Source organism: Microplitis demolitor, chromosome 4, assembly GCF_026212275.2.
Source record: "Microplitis demolitor isolate Queensland-Clemson2020A chromosome 4, iyMicDemo2.1a, whole genome shotgun sequence".
Classification (NCBI taxonomy): Eukaryota; Metazoa; Arthropoda; class Insecta; order Hymenoptera; family Braconidae; genus Microplitis; species Microplitis demolitor.
Genome location: NC_068548.1, coordinates 21,028,810 through 21,045,074, shown reverse-complemented (window position 1 = coordinate 21,045,074; position 16,265 = coordinate 21,028,810). Strand labels below are relative to the sequence as shown.

Below are 16,265 nucleotides of genomic sequence, written 5' to 3'. Positions count from 1 at the left end.
TAAAATAGTGGGTATAAAAGGAATAGATATCTCTCTCGTAGGTGGAAAATCGTTAGTAACTGTCCTCAATTCATATCTAAAGTACCGAGAAATAATTTTACTTGATACACTATATACATATATACATATATACATACTTAAACTGACATAATAATCAATCCATATTAATTCCACTTTACTTTGTACTTCTGATTCATATGTTTCATATAAATATTTTAGTTTAATCTGCTAATTAAATCATTCATTATAACATTTAGTTTAATGTGTAAACAGACATTTATTTATTTTAATTGAAGCTAAACCGAAAAATAAATAAAATTAAAAAAAATATTATTTTTCAAAAAAATATATTTGAAAACAAAAAAAAATTTTTTTTATCAACGTTGAACCTATTCGTCGTCGCCTGCGGTGAAACATCCCTCGAGATATCATGAGCTTAAAAACTGAAAAAAGAAAAAAAAATATATGAAAAACTAAAGAAAAAAAGTAACCCACAAAAGTAACGAAATAAAAAAATAAAAATTAAAACAAAGCATAAAAAAAAATGTGGAATAAGAGGGGCAGTGCAGTCCGGCACTTGAAATTCGGTCGTTCCACTCACAGCCACAAGGTTGGTCTTGGTCCTCTTGGTTGTCGACATCCTCATCCTCATCCTCTTCCTCTTTTCCATTTTTTTTATCTTCCTTTCTCTTTGTCTTGTTCATCACCGCCATTCGCGCTCAACAAAGAAAAAAAATGATATCTCACGGTATGTTAAAGTGAGAGAGGGTGAAAGCGTGGTATAGTAAAGAGTAGTAAAGAGACTACACATCGGCGTACAGAGACTACGATACCATACAGAGAGTATGTAGTCAGAGTGTAAGGGGTGAAGATCGGCAAAGCAGCAACATATAGCTATAATATATATAGATCTCTCCCATACTGGAGTCTATTCTAGTATGGAGTAGTAATAATACTAGTAGTGGTTCGTTTCTACAGTCCACGGAATACACTTGAGTGTTGGAAGTGGCGTTGGCGGGGTAACATCACCAGCACCATCACCATGGTGTAGTGTCCATGGTCGGATCGCAACTCCAGAGTAGTGGGGACAGGACAGCATTTGAGGAGAAGGTGCACACGTTCATACGACAGTGTGTATGTGTGTATGTGTGAAAAGGATAGATTCACGACAGGAGCGCACAGTGCCTGAGGGAACACACAACAGAACAGCTAAAAGGAGTTGTGTAGAGTTGAATATGCCTGTGTAGTAGTAGTTAGTAATAGTAGTAGTAGTAGTAGTAGTAGTAGTAGTAGTAGTAGTAGTAGGGAGTGATTGGGACATGGAAGGGAATTCTCTCTCTCATGAAGCAGACGGTAGACTTGCAAGTCGTATGATCCGTGAATATATACATCTTTCTCCCTTTAAATTTAATTCTCGTCCTTGTCACTCTCGTTCTTAAACTCATCTACATCAAGATTCTCCATTTCTCTCACCGTGTGGCACATCGCCGGCTCTCTACTCTACTACACGTCGAGGCACGGGCCGTCGATGCCTGTCGCACTTCCCCACTTCCCCGTTGGCGTTCGCCAGGCGCTGGCGTTGTTGTAGCCAGCCTTCGGTACGCCAAGCGGTAGTAGTACCACGACAGAACTACTCAGTCGTCCACTGTCCTCGACGGCGTACGTAACTCGTACTCGTCCTTATCATTATAGTTTAGTCACAGCAGTATCTTGCGCTGCTACAGCAGCACTCTCTCGGACTACATATACATATACATATATATTATATATAAATACTAATACTGTACAAGTAGTTGTAGTAGTTACATACATTCATATATTCAAAGTGTTTAAAAGGTGTTGGTGCAAGTGTGATTGTGTGTTAGGTCTTACATGCGTCATTCCTTTCGCTCTCTACAATTTGTGTACAAAGACAAGAGATTTATTATTATTATTATTATTTTAAAAAAACATAACAAAGTTTTTAAAAGTCTGATTTGTCAACTTGGGTGACTTTTAATTGGGACATCAGTCAATTAAGGTTTGATTTATTTATATTCTATTATTAATTATTTGAATTTTAAATATTTCAGCTGTAATTATATGGATGTAGATAACATTGTATTGGGGCAAGATGTGTATAGAGTTAACCCAACGTCATTGACATGAATTATACTGTGCGATTATCAGGGTTATATAGAGCCGTTCCGTTATCCCAACTCGTTCGTGATAACTCGCGGATCCCTAAACCCCCACCGCGACGACGATCCAGTACACAGCGTAGGCGGGGAACTAAATGGAGAGGAGGTTAGAGAAGAACAAAGAAGAGTCAGCGTGCTTTAGTCACAGGTAGTGCAGAATATATACACATAATATATATATAAATATATAAACAGAAATCCGCGGGTGCCAGGGAGAGACGGTCAGTTACTGAAAAAAAAAAAAAAAATAAATAAATAAATACAGAGTAAAAAAAAAACGCAGGGTTTTAACGCGCTCGTGCTTTTGCGGATTAACTTCTCGCATATAATTATCGGGTACAAGTAAACCTTAAGCTCTAAGCCCTAAATACTAAACACTGGCTCCATTTTGTGACAGCAAATTTTTTTTTTAAATTTATTTAACTTTGAGTATAAAAAAAAACTTATTTTTTAAGACGTATATATATATATATATATATATATATATATATATATATATATATATACATATATGTCTATATGTATATATTTAATTAATGATGTTATGTATCTGTTTTTTCTCCATACTGTCAACATGACCTCCGTTATGTTTTTTTATTTTATTTTTTTTCCTGTCAGATAAATTGAAAGTCTAATCGCTCGAGGCTGTATAATACAACTTTGCTTTAAATACTAAATGAATAATCAACTAATCGATATATTTACTTGAGCACGAGTAAATCTGACGTCAGACGATGATGTCTAGCCTACGACGAGTGATCACGATATTCTTTTCCCCCCCTACTTGTTATAAAATTAAATAAATACATTCACATATGTGGATATATATTTATATAATAATAATAACAACTACATACTTCTTCGACATTGCTGTCGTTATACCCGCCGTTTCCTATATCATATCATTACATATATCACATATTTTTATACACGTACTTAAAACTATTCAGACTCATATCACACAATTATGACGCGTTAATCGAGCGTTTCCTCGCGTTCGCATCAACACTACAATACACTTTACTCTATACAGACGGTATCATGTCAGTGTAGATACATATTACAGAAGAGTATATTACATATATATATATATACATACATACATATATAAGTAACAAAATAACGTACATATATCAAGGCGAAAGTTATTTATTATATGGAAAATAAGAGGACAAAGAGACCAACATCAATATCAGCATCCGTCCATATCAACCATCATCTCAATTCCCCCTTTTCTTTTCTTCTTAAACCTTTTTTTCCTTCACGATTTCTTCCTCTTCTCTTTGTACTTAAACACTGACAGCGATTTCAATTCCGCTATAACTCTACCGAGTGATTTTCATACCGTTAAATTGTAACGTCAGTTTATTGGGCAAACTTTTCGACGTAAACCTTCACTCTTATCCCTCGTCACTTTACGATTTCTCTACTCATCTTTACACCCAACACTTTTCCATCATCACTATTATTATTATTATTATTTATCTTTTAATATTCTTTGCTTATTCAACCGATACAATTCATCTGATAACGTCATCAAGAAGAATAGACAATGAATGTGAATATATATATATATATATATATACATGTACATATAAATATGTATGTTTACAAATGATGACTAATTTGTTTAGTCATTAATAACTTTCTGTGAAAGAACAAACGTTTGTAAAAGTAAACAGTAAATAAAAAAAAAAAAATAATTTATTGTGTATATAATATATGTAATAATAGAGAGTATATAAATGATAATAGTGTCGAAGAGAGTTTACCGAGATACGCAATATGTGCCAGTTAAAAAGTATAAGGTGGGGGTCAAGCTGTCGTCATAGCGACGACGTAGGGTGAGGAATTCTGTGGAATAGACAACCAAGAAAACCTACACAATCTTTTTACTCATTTTTTCTCAACACATATACATATATATACATATCAACGTAGATTATATATAATTGATCATCAGCACTACACATATTACACACGGACTACTTTATTTTAAGAATAAACATTAAAGCATACGTATTATTAATTTAACTGTAACCTTGCCCGCAATTATTTATTTTTCATTCCCTGATACATTTTTATTTTTTACATTACGTACCAGTCTTATACATTGTATATATATATATATTATTCTATATTCTGAAATCTGATGAGTCGAGGCACATAACAAGAAAATGCATCTACATATATATATATATATATATTCACAAAGTTCTATGAGTTATACTGCGGTAAATGTAAACCCGTTAGAAATTAATCGGGGCCAGGCTACTGATGGCTTTGCTTCTTATTCTACTGTTGTTAGTTTGCTGTTTCTGCATGGAAATCCAAGTACACTCCCAACTACTCTCTACAAACTACATATTACTATAATAATTATAAAAACAACAAGTAATATTAATACAATACACTTTTACATGACAGTATAATTTTTACAGATATCCGGACAATTACAAAATAAAAAATTGACACTCACATATATGCAAGTAATGTACAAGATTGAGACACGCGCATGGGAAACCAACACGGGATATGTAGGAACGTGAAAGTAAAGAAAGTGGGCCGTGTGTAAGAACATTTTGAGCTGTAGTTATATTCTATGCATTGCACTAGAAGAAGATTCGTGTGACGGAATTTTATTTTTTAAATCACTCATTCTCATATATAATAAGTATCATCATTTCTATATATATAGCGGCTGGAGATACGATTAAACGCGGGTGAGTCATTTTATAATTATGACAGCGCTGAGTACTTGTGCACTATATATTTTTGAAAAATTAGTTTGTATTAAATGAAGCTATGAACGATAGTTAAAAACGCATTAACGTGGAGATAAAAGACTAATCTTATTGTAATCTTTTTATATTTTGCATTTAAATCTTTTATTACAAGCAGTGTCTCGTCCTGGTTTTGTATTATTGCTTACACTAAGTTCCATCCTAATTCTCATTGGTGCGGTTAATCCTGGCGCCTCGTCAACACTGTAGAGTATACAACTCGTTTCTGTAAAGTGTCGTTAGCGCGGATTGCGGGCACTTGGAATCTTGCCAACTTTTTTTTTTTTTTTTCATTATTTCTTTACCTTTTTTTTTTAACTTCTTTCTCTCTAAACGCTTTCTCTTAGTGATACGGTAATTGCTAAATGCGATTGAAGAATCTCGATTAACAAAGGCTAATTTACTTCTTTAACTAGTAATTAACATTTTTATTTATTACTGTTGTTTATTTTATTTATTTTTTTTTACTCTATACAATTTATGATAATTATTGTACACAGAAAAAAAAATGATTTCTTGGCGTAAGAAATATTTTCCACTGAAATTTTAAAAAAAATTTCTTGCAAATTTAATATTCAAAAACTTTTTTTTTGGCGGGTAAAAATATTGTGTATCAGGAAATCTTTTTTTTTTTTTTTTGTACATTATTTACACTGTAAAAAATCGGGAGTGATTATGGATTTTATTTAAATGTGAATTCACTCTGTCACTCGGAGTTTTGGAGCTTAAAAAAAACTACTCTACATATGGAGTAAATTAGGAGTTTGTCTTTTCGACGGAGTGATTTCGGAGTAATTTGAATTTTATTTGAATTCGTATTCACTCTAATTCGAAGTTTTAATATTAGAGTAAGCTCCCCTTTGGAGTAAATTTCACACCGAGGGGATCAAATAATCAGATAAACAGTCATCGGCACTCCAAAATTTTTTCACAGTGCATTCATTATGTAAATAAATTAATTACAGTACTATAAAATACTGAAAAAAATAAAAAAGTGAAATAGAAAATAAGCTATTTTTCATACTCAAAAGTTTATATACTTCAAGTCGTTAATGGTCGCGAGAAAAGCTTCATAAAACTTTCTCAGTGGGAAGTTATTTTGTGCACTACCTTAGTTTTATGCCGTGAAAATATGTACTCGTAAATATTTCCAAAGTGTATACGGATAAAAAAAAGTTAAAATAATACGTTATATATTAGAATGAAGTAAAAAAAAGATAAATTAAAAAATTTTCAATTAAAAATGAAAATAAAAAAAATTATTTCACAAAGATAAAGACATGTAATTTATAATTTTAAAATGAATATAGAGACGTGGATACTACACGGTTTCTTTCCACGTCATGCAAGCATGCGTGACACATCATTTATGTATTATATAGTTAAATATCATAAATGAGTGAGGGAGTTTCTGGTACGCAGGAAGCGCAGGATAGTACAATAAAGTCTAGTCAAAGCTAAAAAGTTAGATTTCAAAATGTTAAATTGAATGCGTTATTAAATTTTAAAATAAAATATCTGTAACTCCTAAATACCAAAGTAAAGGCAAACAAAAAAAGCAACTAAACACCCTTGGTATAAAATTAACTCTGATCTCACACAGATCTCTCAGTCTCTTTCTCTGTCAGTGTTGATGCTGAATCTTGATGTAAAAATAGACAGATATGTCAGGCGTATCAACGTTTTATAATTCGCGTGATGGTTAAATTTCATTGCTAGATAGCATCAGTCCAACCAGACATCATATCACCGCGTAGCGACATAACATACATATGTATACGTAATGTCTAATAAAAAAGTAAAATTGTATCCGGAAGTATGTGAATATGCCAAAATAAATCTTTATCCCCCTTTAGAGTTATATTATACAACTATAAACGTAACATGGTGCGCGAAAAGAGGGGATGTGAAATTAATGCATTCGACAGTGCGAGCAGTATGGCGTGGACAGGTGGCGGTAGACAAAGGCATATCCAAGTATCCATCTATCCCTTTCTCTCTTTCTCTATTTCTCATTCACTATCTCTCTTTCTCTTCTCTCTCCCTCGCTTTTACTCTACTCTACCATCAGAGACCCACCAGCGAATCACAATCGACCGGTTTTCTTCTTTCCAATATTCCCATGACCTCCTTTAAATTACTATACATCTATTTATTTATTATTTATATATATTTCAATAACATTTAATAATTATAATCTTATCTAATCAATTATTTATTATTTATTATTAATTATTAATATTTTAATATAAATAATGAATACAAGATTACATATATTTAAAAAAATTATGATATTGGTATAATGAGGGTATGATGGACTTGGTAGCTGATTAACTGAGCGCATATTTAATACAGAGGCGGTTTAGATCCTGGGTAATTAGATGGTGTGTTTAGAGTTTTGTGTTGTGGACAACAGGCGGTGGACGTTGACTGTAAACCGAAGAATCGCGACTCGAGCCGACAGACTCGGGTATTTCTCGTTGATGTCCACCCCCACCAAGAATAAACTTGGGCGCGCGCTTATATTCCAAAAGAGAGAACCGCACGAGTAGATGACTATTGGGAAGGGATAACATCTGCTCTTAACATGATTGCTGTGTATTGATGTGGCTTTATGGCGGGCGGGCGCGCGCGCAAGTGAGACATGAAATAAATTTTATCTAAAAAAAAATATATTTTTTAATTGTATCATTATCAACGTACTTGCTCATTAACATTTTACGATAAACCAAATATTTATTGTACATTTGAATAATAATTATAACAACTACTATTATTGTAATTACTCCATTGTTACAATACTAATAATTATAGTAAATATAATTCATTTTATTTAAACAGCATTTAATTTTTAAAATTTTAATAGATTATTTTCTAAGGCTCGTAGATGTGTCGTGTCCTTTGAACCTATATATACATACAAGCGAACAGTAGATACGAACGTGCAGAGAGTCAGATATACGTGTCTATCTGCCACTGCACGTGCGCGCAAACCTCGCACCTGCGCTCACCTAAACCCCCTCTCTCTTTCATTTTCGTATTTCCCTCTCTTAGTCTCTCCTCTCACTCGCACTCACACGTATAAATTTCTCATCAAGCGTTTCCGACCAGTTGACTCTATTAGCTTGGAGAGCTTTAAAATTATATGCCGACATAATTTTTACACTTGAAATTTAACTTTTTTTTTATTTCTTTTATTGTAATTTTCAGTTTCGTTTACTCTTCGATTAAGGTTATCTCATTTGCTCCACTTTTTTATGACGACTAATGACACGGAATTAATTTATGACTTCTTTTTTTTTATTCTTCACATCTACATTGATGAATTTACTAATGAATCGTTTATTTTTATCATTCATTATTTTTACGCGCTTTTACATACCGACAATACGTACTTGCATACATGAAAAAAAATATATATATATATGTGATATAGTAATTTTTAAAATAAAAGTCTTGACTGATTGCAAGTCTCAGGAGAAAGTCGCCTGAATGGTCACGGCCTATTTAACTACACTGCGGACATCATAAACCGCGTGTTCAGGAACTATCCTCTACTCTCTCAATAAACTCTGATAAATTACATTACTTGTAACAAAAAAATGAAAAAAAATTGCGTTATTAATTTCCATATAAATGTGCGTTAAAAAAATTGCATTAAAAAAACTTTAGGATGACAACGGCAGTAATTATTGTCAGCCAAAAATTTTCCAATGACTAATAAATTGTAAAGAAAACAATAATGATAATAATAAAAATGCATAAAAAATACAACAGCAAAAATATTATAACGGACCTCAAGTAAAGCTTACGGTATCGTGTCCCACATGAAATCAAGTCCTTTAAACCGTATCTTTTTTCCGCTGTCACTAAATGTATCTACGTCACATAGATTTTCATAAATCTTTACTTATCGATAAAAAAATATATACAAAAAAAATAATAGCTTTGTCGGACTAAAATAAGTGCATTTAAATTAAATAATTAATTAATTAAAATATAAAGTAATAAAAAATTTTAAATGTATGACGTGAGTCGCGTGACGTCAAATTATAATTTAGACGATGTTTATATTTATTAACATTACAAACAAATAAATATATTTGTTTATTCTAATAAGTCACGTGACAATTAAATATAATTTCATTTTTACGGAAGTAGACAATATTTTATATTATAATATTTTAAAAAAAAAAAACTATTGATATTAAATTAAAGCTTTCACATACATACACTCACATACATACATATTTATATATATATATATATGACCTTGCAGTGAATGTCCTTGCCGTGGGCAATTCCGTTGCGGACAATCAGAGAAGGCAAAAACCTCTTTATAATTATCAACATTTTAAAAATATATATATTTTTTTATTAAACAAATATTTATTCTCTGTAAAAAATTTGTGGAGTTAATGCGGAGTAGATGACTATTTATTTATTTACTTCCTTCGAAGTGAACTTTACTCCAGGGGAGTTTATTTTAATATTAAAACTTCGAATTGGAGTAAATCCGGAATGAATGCTGAGCATATGACTATTCATTTAATTCTCTTGGAGTGAAATTCACTCCAAAGGAGAGTTTAATTTGGTATTGAAATTCCAAATTTAAATTAATGCAGATTTGATTTAAATTAATGCTGATTAAATTTGGATTTAAATAAAAATCGTAATCACTTGCAATTTTTTTTACAGTGTATTGATTATAAATAATTAGTTAAAGATAATATCAAAATGCATTGTGTGTCTTGGTGTTGTATCAACTTATGAGTATATATTTAAAGAAGCAAGATGCGCTATTCCCGACAACTTGAGAGTCTATTTATAACACGTTTAAATTCATTTAGTTATTTCGTTCACTTCTATCCCTGCAATTCCGTCCAATGTCTGTACGTCTGTACATCTTATTTCTCCATCTCTACATAATTGTGTAGAGTGGTATTGAGTGAGCACTTTCTATTTCTACAAATACAACATGGCGACAACGTCATGATCATTATCATAATTATAATGAATACTTATAATGAATACTTATAATGAATACTTAACTCAAAATTAACAATTAAATGTCATTAGTTTAATTTGAATATTTATCTGAACGTCATCCGTAAGTAAATTACTTGCAATAAAAATTATCAATAAATAAATAAATAAATATATTAACATATTGACTAGCATATATACATTTTAATAATTAAAAAAAAAATTTTTTAAATTACAAAGATTCCGAGATAATTTTTCTTTTCTCATTTCAGCGATTTCACGCGATCTGAGATCACTGTTAGGTAACAAAACAGATCTGTGCAACGTCTGTTTTATCTTTCTTTTTTTTTTATATATATATACTTTTTTTATATTTAAACATTTTATATTTTTTCAATGCCCTTCCCCCGCAGAGAAAGTTTGTTAAACTCCGCTATCTTCAATTCCCTTCTCTTTGCCTGCAATTGCCTTGAAATGACCAGTCTTATATATAATATACAATATATCGTATTTAACAATCGATATAATTATTGCGCTGATAAATTTTTATTTAACACCGCTTACGATTATCTATTAATTTACACATTAGATTAAATATAACTATTTATTAATATCATTTCTAAAAATTACTTATACAGTAAAGAGTAAATAGTATACAGTGAGTTTGTGTTTGTTAACAGACGTTTATATTTAATAGTATTAGCAACAAGTGTCGTTTGATATTTATTTAACTCAACATCTTGATATTTTTCTGTCGCGCTTTCAGTTCCGACCACTTCTCATACATTTACTTACATATACATTATATTACATTAAATTATTATTTTATTACACATTATAAAAGTGATTTTAAGCGCCATCTAGTAAGTTGATAGTCACACTTGTTGACGGATATTCAAACATTTCAATTTATATAATAACAAAATTTTATAATTTTATAAATCAACCGAATTTATTATTTTTAATTTATTTAATTACACTGTAAAAAGAGCGGTGTTAAAATGAAGTAACACGGGTGTAGATGGTGTAATTTTACGGTGTTAAATCGGTGTAAAAAAATTCTACGTATAGAAAAAAAATTTATTACATATAAAAATTTAATTAATTCTATCTGGAGGGAAATTCAATTTTGCACCGGGAAATTTTTTTAACACTGGTGTTTAAATTTAACACAGAAAATTTTAACACTTACACTGCCTTGATTTACTCCGGTTTTTTTTTTTTTACAGTATATTAATTTAAATTGGTCTTTATTTTTTTTTATTTTTATAATAATAATAAAAATAATAAAAGCCATTTTATTAATATAGTGTCATTTAAAATAATGATGGAATAAAAATGAGCGACTTCATCACAAGTACTCACTTGCATGAATAAATTTTTGTTTTTTTTTTTTTTTTAATATGTTTTTTTTTTTTTTTACGTACAACTTTCTTACTCCATTTCGACTCATCGTCTGACTCTCGAAATATTTCAACAAGACCACTACGTCTTTCGTCACTTCTATACTTCCTGTACAACTTGCTCTATAAATATGTACTTACTTAAAAAGTATTTTTTATACACTTTTATTATTATCATTACAAGTACCTTGAAGTAAAGATTTAAAAATTTTTTTTTTTTACGTTTGCACTACTTACGAGATAGTTTAACGCAGTACAGTATATTACAGTACTGTAGAGAATAATAAATTCAAGTTTTAGAGTAAGTTTTAATATATTGATATGTAAAGTTGCAATATTAAATTATTTAAATTAAAATATGGCGACTAGGTGTTAAAATTTATTTAATTTAAAAAAAAAAATTATGGAAACTTGATAAAATTTATTAATTTTACAAAATAATGATTTGTTGCCTCAATTAAAGAAATTAAAGTATAATATTTAATTACGACACATTGGATTTTAATTTAAAAAATTTTTAAAATACAGTACTAACTTTTTTTTAAAAAATCCTTGATTAGTTTTTAATAATTATGAATTTATTACATACCATGAAATTGTCATTTAAAAATTAATGATGAAATAAAAATTAGTAAAAGACGCAATGTCATAATTTATTTTTAAAATAGTTACAGATACTTTTTATCAGACTGTTACAACACAAGTTTTTTTTTTAAACTTTTTCATTAATTAAAATAAATTTTTAAATATTTAAAAATAAAGCATGATCACAAATGTTACTTGTACACACAAAAAAAAAATTTCTTGACATAAAAAATTTTGACTTACCCCAAGAAATTTTCCCTTTCTCTCTATTCTACAATTCATAAATTTAAATTCATATAAAAATAAAACATATAAATATATTTATTTATATTTTATATTTCTGAGTGATTTAACTCATCAATAACTAAGTAATTTTATTTTAATGTAAAGCAAAATTTTTATCAGTTCACAACAAAACAGAAAGATAGAAGCAAAAAGTTTAAAAAGAATCTAATAATAAAAATCGGGAATCTTTTGATATATTTCTTTTCATATCTGCGGAATTTATAATATATAGATTGAATTTTATGTATACATATATATAGCCGTCTATATGTGGGTCACAACCGCAACATGGACAACAACTACGGAGGTATATTGAGGAAAATCCCCTCAGTGTGCTTACCTATATCTTGCGCTCAATAGCTATCTCGCTCTTGTCCAGAGTACTAGAGTGTCAAGCCGTCGCTCTTTCATGATCAAGCGTTCTTCATATTATATATATATACATATATTTGTTACATCCACATATATACGTACCGCTAACTTGACGACGAGCATTGCGTTACTATCCGTTTTACCGTTACTCGAAAATCTCTCAACACTTTGCCTGATATCCAGTAGTAAGATTCTACTGTTCATTTTTTTCTTTATGGCAAAAATAATAAAATATGTAATATATGACTTATGTGATAAAGATGAATATTAAATGAAATATTATTTGCTTACAGACGCTAAGATGAGATTAGAGGAAGACTTGGTAATCCGTAGGAGTCGACCGACCATGATATCAGCCAAGTACCGCGCCAGGGAGGAGCGTAGACGTTTGCTTAAAATATCTGCTGGAAAACTTCGCAATATCGAGGATCCAGAAGCTAGTCTATGTAGATCTGTACTAATCAATAACGCAGTAAGACGGCTACACCGTGAGAACCGGGACGAAAAAACGAGAAATTATGGGCTGCCATTAGCCAGTTATCTCGATGATTCGTCAAAGGAAAATGATGTTACTGGAAATCTTATTGTCGGCACTGATTCGGAATCTTCTAAAAAGAGGTAATTATAAATAGTTATATCTTGATATTATTTTATTAAGAAATGTTTTAAATTAACAGCGAATTTAATAAATAAAAAAAAATTTTTTTTTTTTTTTTTTTTCATAGACTGGGTGAAGAATTACGTGGAAGCGAAAGTTTAAGTCCAAAACGTCAAAGGCACGATGACCTAGACTTGCAAGATGAAGTATTCAGTGACTTTTACATCCTGCCACCTTCCCCGCGACTCTTATCCCACATAGACGACCTGCCGGATCAGCAGACGGAAAATTCTCTGGGTAGTTATCACCAGCATGATAATCGGTTGGGATCAACGAGCGATCGTTCGACGACATCAGCCAATATCTTTACCACGGATATTGTCGACACGTCGCTGTCGTCAATCGGCAGATCCACGGACTCTATAAATTTAATGGATGTGACGGACGTTGGTTGTGATACCGATAGAATTTGTGACTTTCCCAGATTCTCTGATTCTAAAACCCTTGAAGAAAGATTTGTTGAATTACATTCGCTTGATGAACACTTTGATCTTACTAAATTTGAAAGAAATAACAATCAAAGTTGCGGCAGAGCCTTTCATGACATCCAGACCTTCCACAGTCTTGTGCCCGGTCTTGAGACCTAGACCAAAATTAAGTCTGATGACACTTCGGAGACGCATCTGCGTCGCTAATTATATCAGAATTTTTTTTTTTTAATACATAAATAATTAATTAAGTAAATAAATTGCGTCGGGCGATAAAACACTCCGGCGTTTAGAGACTGTCCTGCTTGTACCGAGACTGGATAACACGAATAGAATGAAAAATAAAAATCCATAAGGACATGGAGGTTTTGATGCCGCTGGAGTTTATCCTTTATCATTGTCTGAGGATATCTGAGGAGTCGTGTCGAGACCACGTCAGCTAAATCGTCCAAGTGGAGGAGACTGCCTTAATCGGATCACACGGATACTAAACGTCGTTTTTCACGACCGTCCGCAGCTGCAATCCGTCTAGTTAAATTCGTAAATATTTCGGCAGCCATTAAACCGCCAATTTTTTTTTTTCTTCATCATTGTAACGAGTACAATATTGAGACAATTTAATTTTTAAATAATTGTTTAAATATTATATTTTTTAAGCCATCAACTTTTTATTTCCTCAACTTATTTTATTATTTTGTTGTGGATAATTTAGTGTTGGATATGAATGAGCAGGTGAGGCGTCGGCGATACGAATCTTTTATTATAAATAAATATATATAATATGTATGTATATATTGTTTAATAAAATACATTTATATATATACATATAGAAATATATACATACATATTTATATAATTATTTTATTGAAATATTGTATACACAACGTTTGTATATACATAGAATATTTTAAGAGCGAATGTCTCGCGATTTAGTTTAAATTTCCATTGCAAGCGATTTTAAAAAATATTAAAAAATAAAAAAAAAAAAAAAAGTAAATAAATTTTGTCTTTGGAAAATTACTGTCGCTGAGACAACGCACATGTGTAAATAAGAATTATTGAGATAAATAAAATGATATAATTAAAATAAATAATAAAATAAGTCGAGAGTAGATACTGCAAATTGTGGATTGAAAATGACGTTATTTCAATTAATCAAGATTTATCGGTGTCGCATTCACTGCGACTGGGCCTTAGTTAATTATTTTTTTGTTTTTAATCATTATAATTAAATGATGTTTTTTTTTTTTTTTATATTATTTGCAATAACGGTTCCATTATTTTTAAAATTATATGTAAAGTAAGTGGACAGTGGAGACATAAAATGCGTAGCTAGTAGAATTTTTTAAATTGTACTTTAGCTTCCCCGCGTAAAAAACATTTTAACTACTCTACGGATAAAAAAAATTTGAAAAAAAAAAAAAAAATATGTGAACATTTTATAAAACAATAATTTGAATTTAAGTTTTGAATGAAACGAAACCAATATACGGCTTCTGTGAAAACGAACATCTAAATTTGTATTTGTATTATATTGTTTTATATAAAAAAGAAAAAAGAAAAAAAAAACTCAAAACTGTTGTGAAAATTACAATTTTATTGAATCAGTAATGACCAAAAAATAATTTGTTATTGTTTTTGTATTCAGGGGCCATAATTAGAAAATCGAGCGCATAACTGGGCTGTAAAATAAATTTTAAAATTTAATTTTTCACTACAAAGAGGCGCTAAAATTAAGAATTGAATGAATTTAAAAAAAATTTATAAATTATTATATGAGAAAAAAATTAAAGCTTTTAATTGAGTAAAATGTGATCGATTGGTATTTGCCTCAGAACAATTAGAAAAATTATAACTATAAATGTGTTGCATGTTTACTTACAGCTGAGTTATCGTTTTACGTAATATATATTTTATCATTATTATTATTGTTTAGTTTTTTGTATAAAAAATCCAAGTAGACATTGCGCGGGTCAAAAAAAATTGTAAAAAAATCTAATCTTCCGTAGAGTGCCCGGATCATTATCGATTAACGTTTTAATAAAATAAAAATTAAAAATGATTCTGCAGTAAGCAGACAATTAATAATTTTCTGTTTTTTTTTTTTTTTTTTTTTCAAATCAATTGCAAAATAAAAAAATCAAAATATGATGAATAAGAATGTAGCAGACAATTTTAAAATTATAAAAAAATAAAATTTATAAAAAATGCAGTCATTAATTTGAAAATTTTCTAAATGCGCATTTTTTTTTAATTTTATTTCATTAATTATTTACTCTATTTATTAATAATTTAAAATTTGTGTCTGCTTTAAAATATCCAGATGTAGAAAATTTAAAAAACTAAGTGCAATTTATAAAAATATTTTTTCTTTAAAATTCATCATTTTGAATAAATTCAAACAAATTATCTCTGTCTGCTTACCCCAGTATCATAAAAAAAAAAAAATAAAAAAACGTTTTACGATTGATTCAAGATATTTGTAAATAGCTACCGTAAAATTCCTTAATATAAAAAGAAAAACGTCATACAAAAACAAAAAAAACAATAAGCAACATTAAATACAAGAAAAATAAAGTATAATA

The 16,265-nt window shown here is 29.9% G+C and overlaps 1 protein-coding gene across 4 annotated transcripts in view; it reads left to right on the top strand.

The window, feature by feature from the left end:
* Positions 1-14,918, top strand: part of LOC103578175 (uncharacterized) — a 37,167-nt gene extending 22,249 nt beyond the window's left edge. The window contains exons 1-4 of one of the 4 annotated variants that reach the window (XM_008559160.2): positions 1,598-2,020; positions 4,622-4,903; positions 12,888-13,212; positions 13,320-14,918. In XM_008559160.2, coding sequence (XP_008557382.1) covers positions 12,896-13,212; positions 13,320-13,839 — 837 coding nt within the window. In that variant the 5' untranslated portion in view covers positions 1,598-2,020; positions 4,622-4,903; positions 12,888-12,895 and the 3' untranslated portion in view covers positions 13,840-14,918. Of the gene's footprint in view, positions 1-1,597; positions 2,021-2,068; positions 2,329-4,621; positions 4,904-12,887; positions 13,213-13,319 lie in introns of those variants that run through there. The other 3 variants (XM_008559159.2, XM_008559162.3, XM_008559158.3) reach the window with 3 other exon arrangements.
* Positions 14,919-16,265: the final 1,347 nt, after the last annotated feature.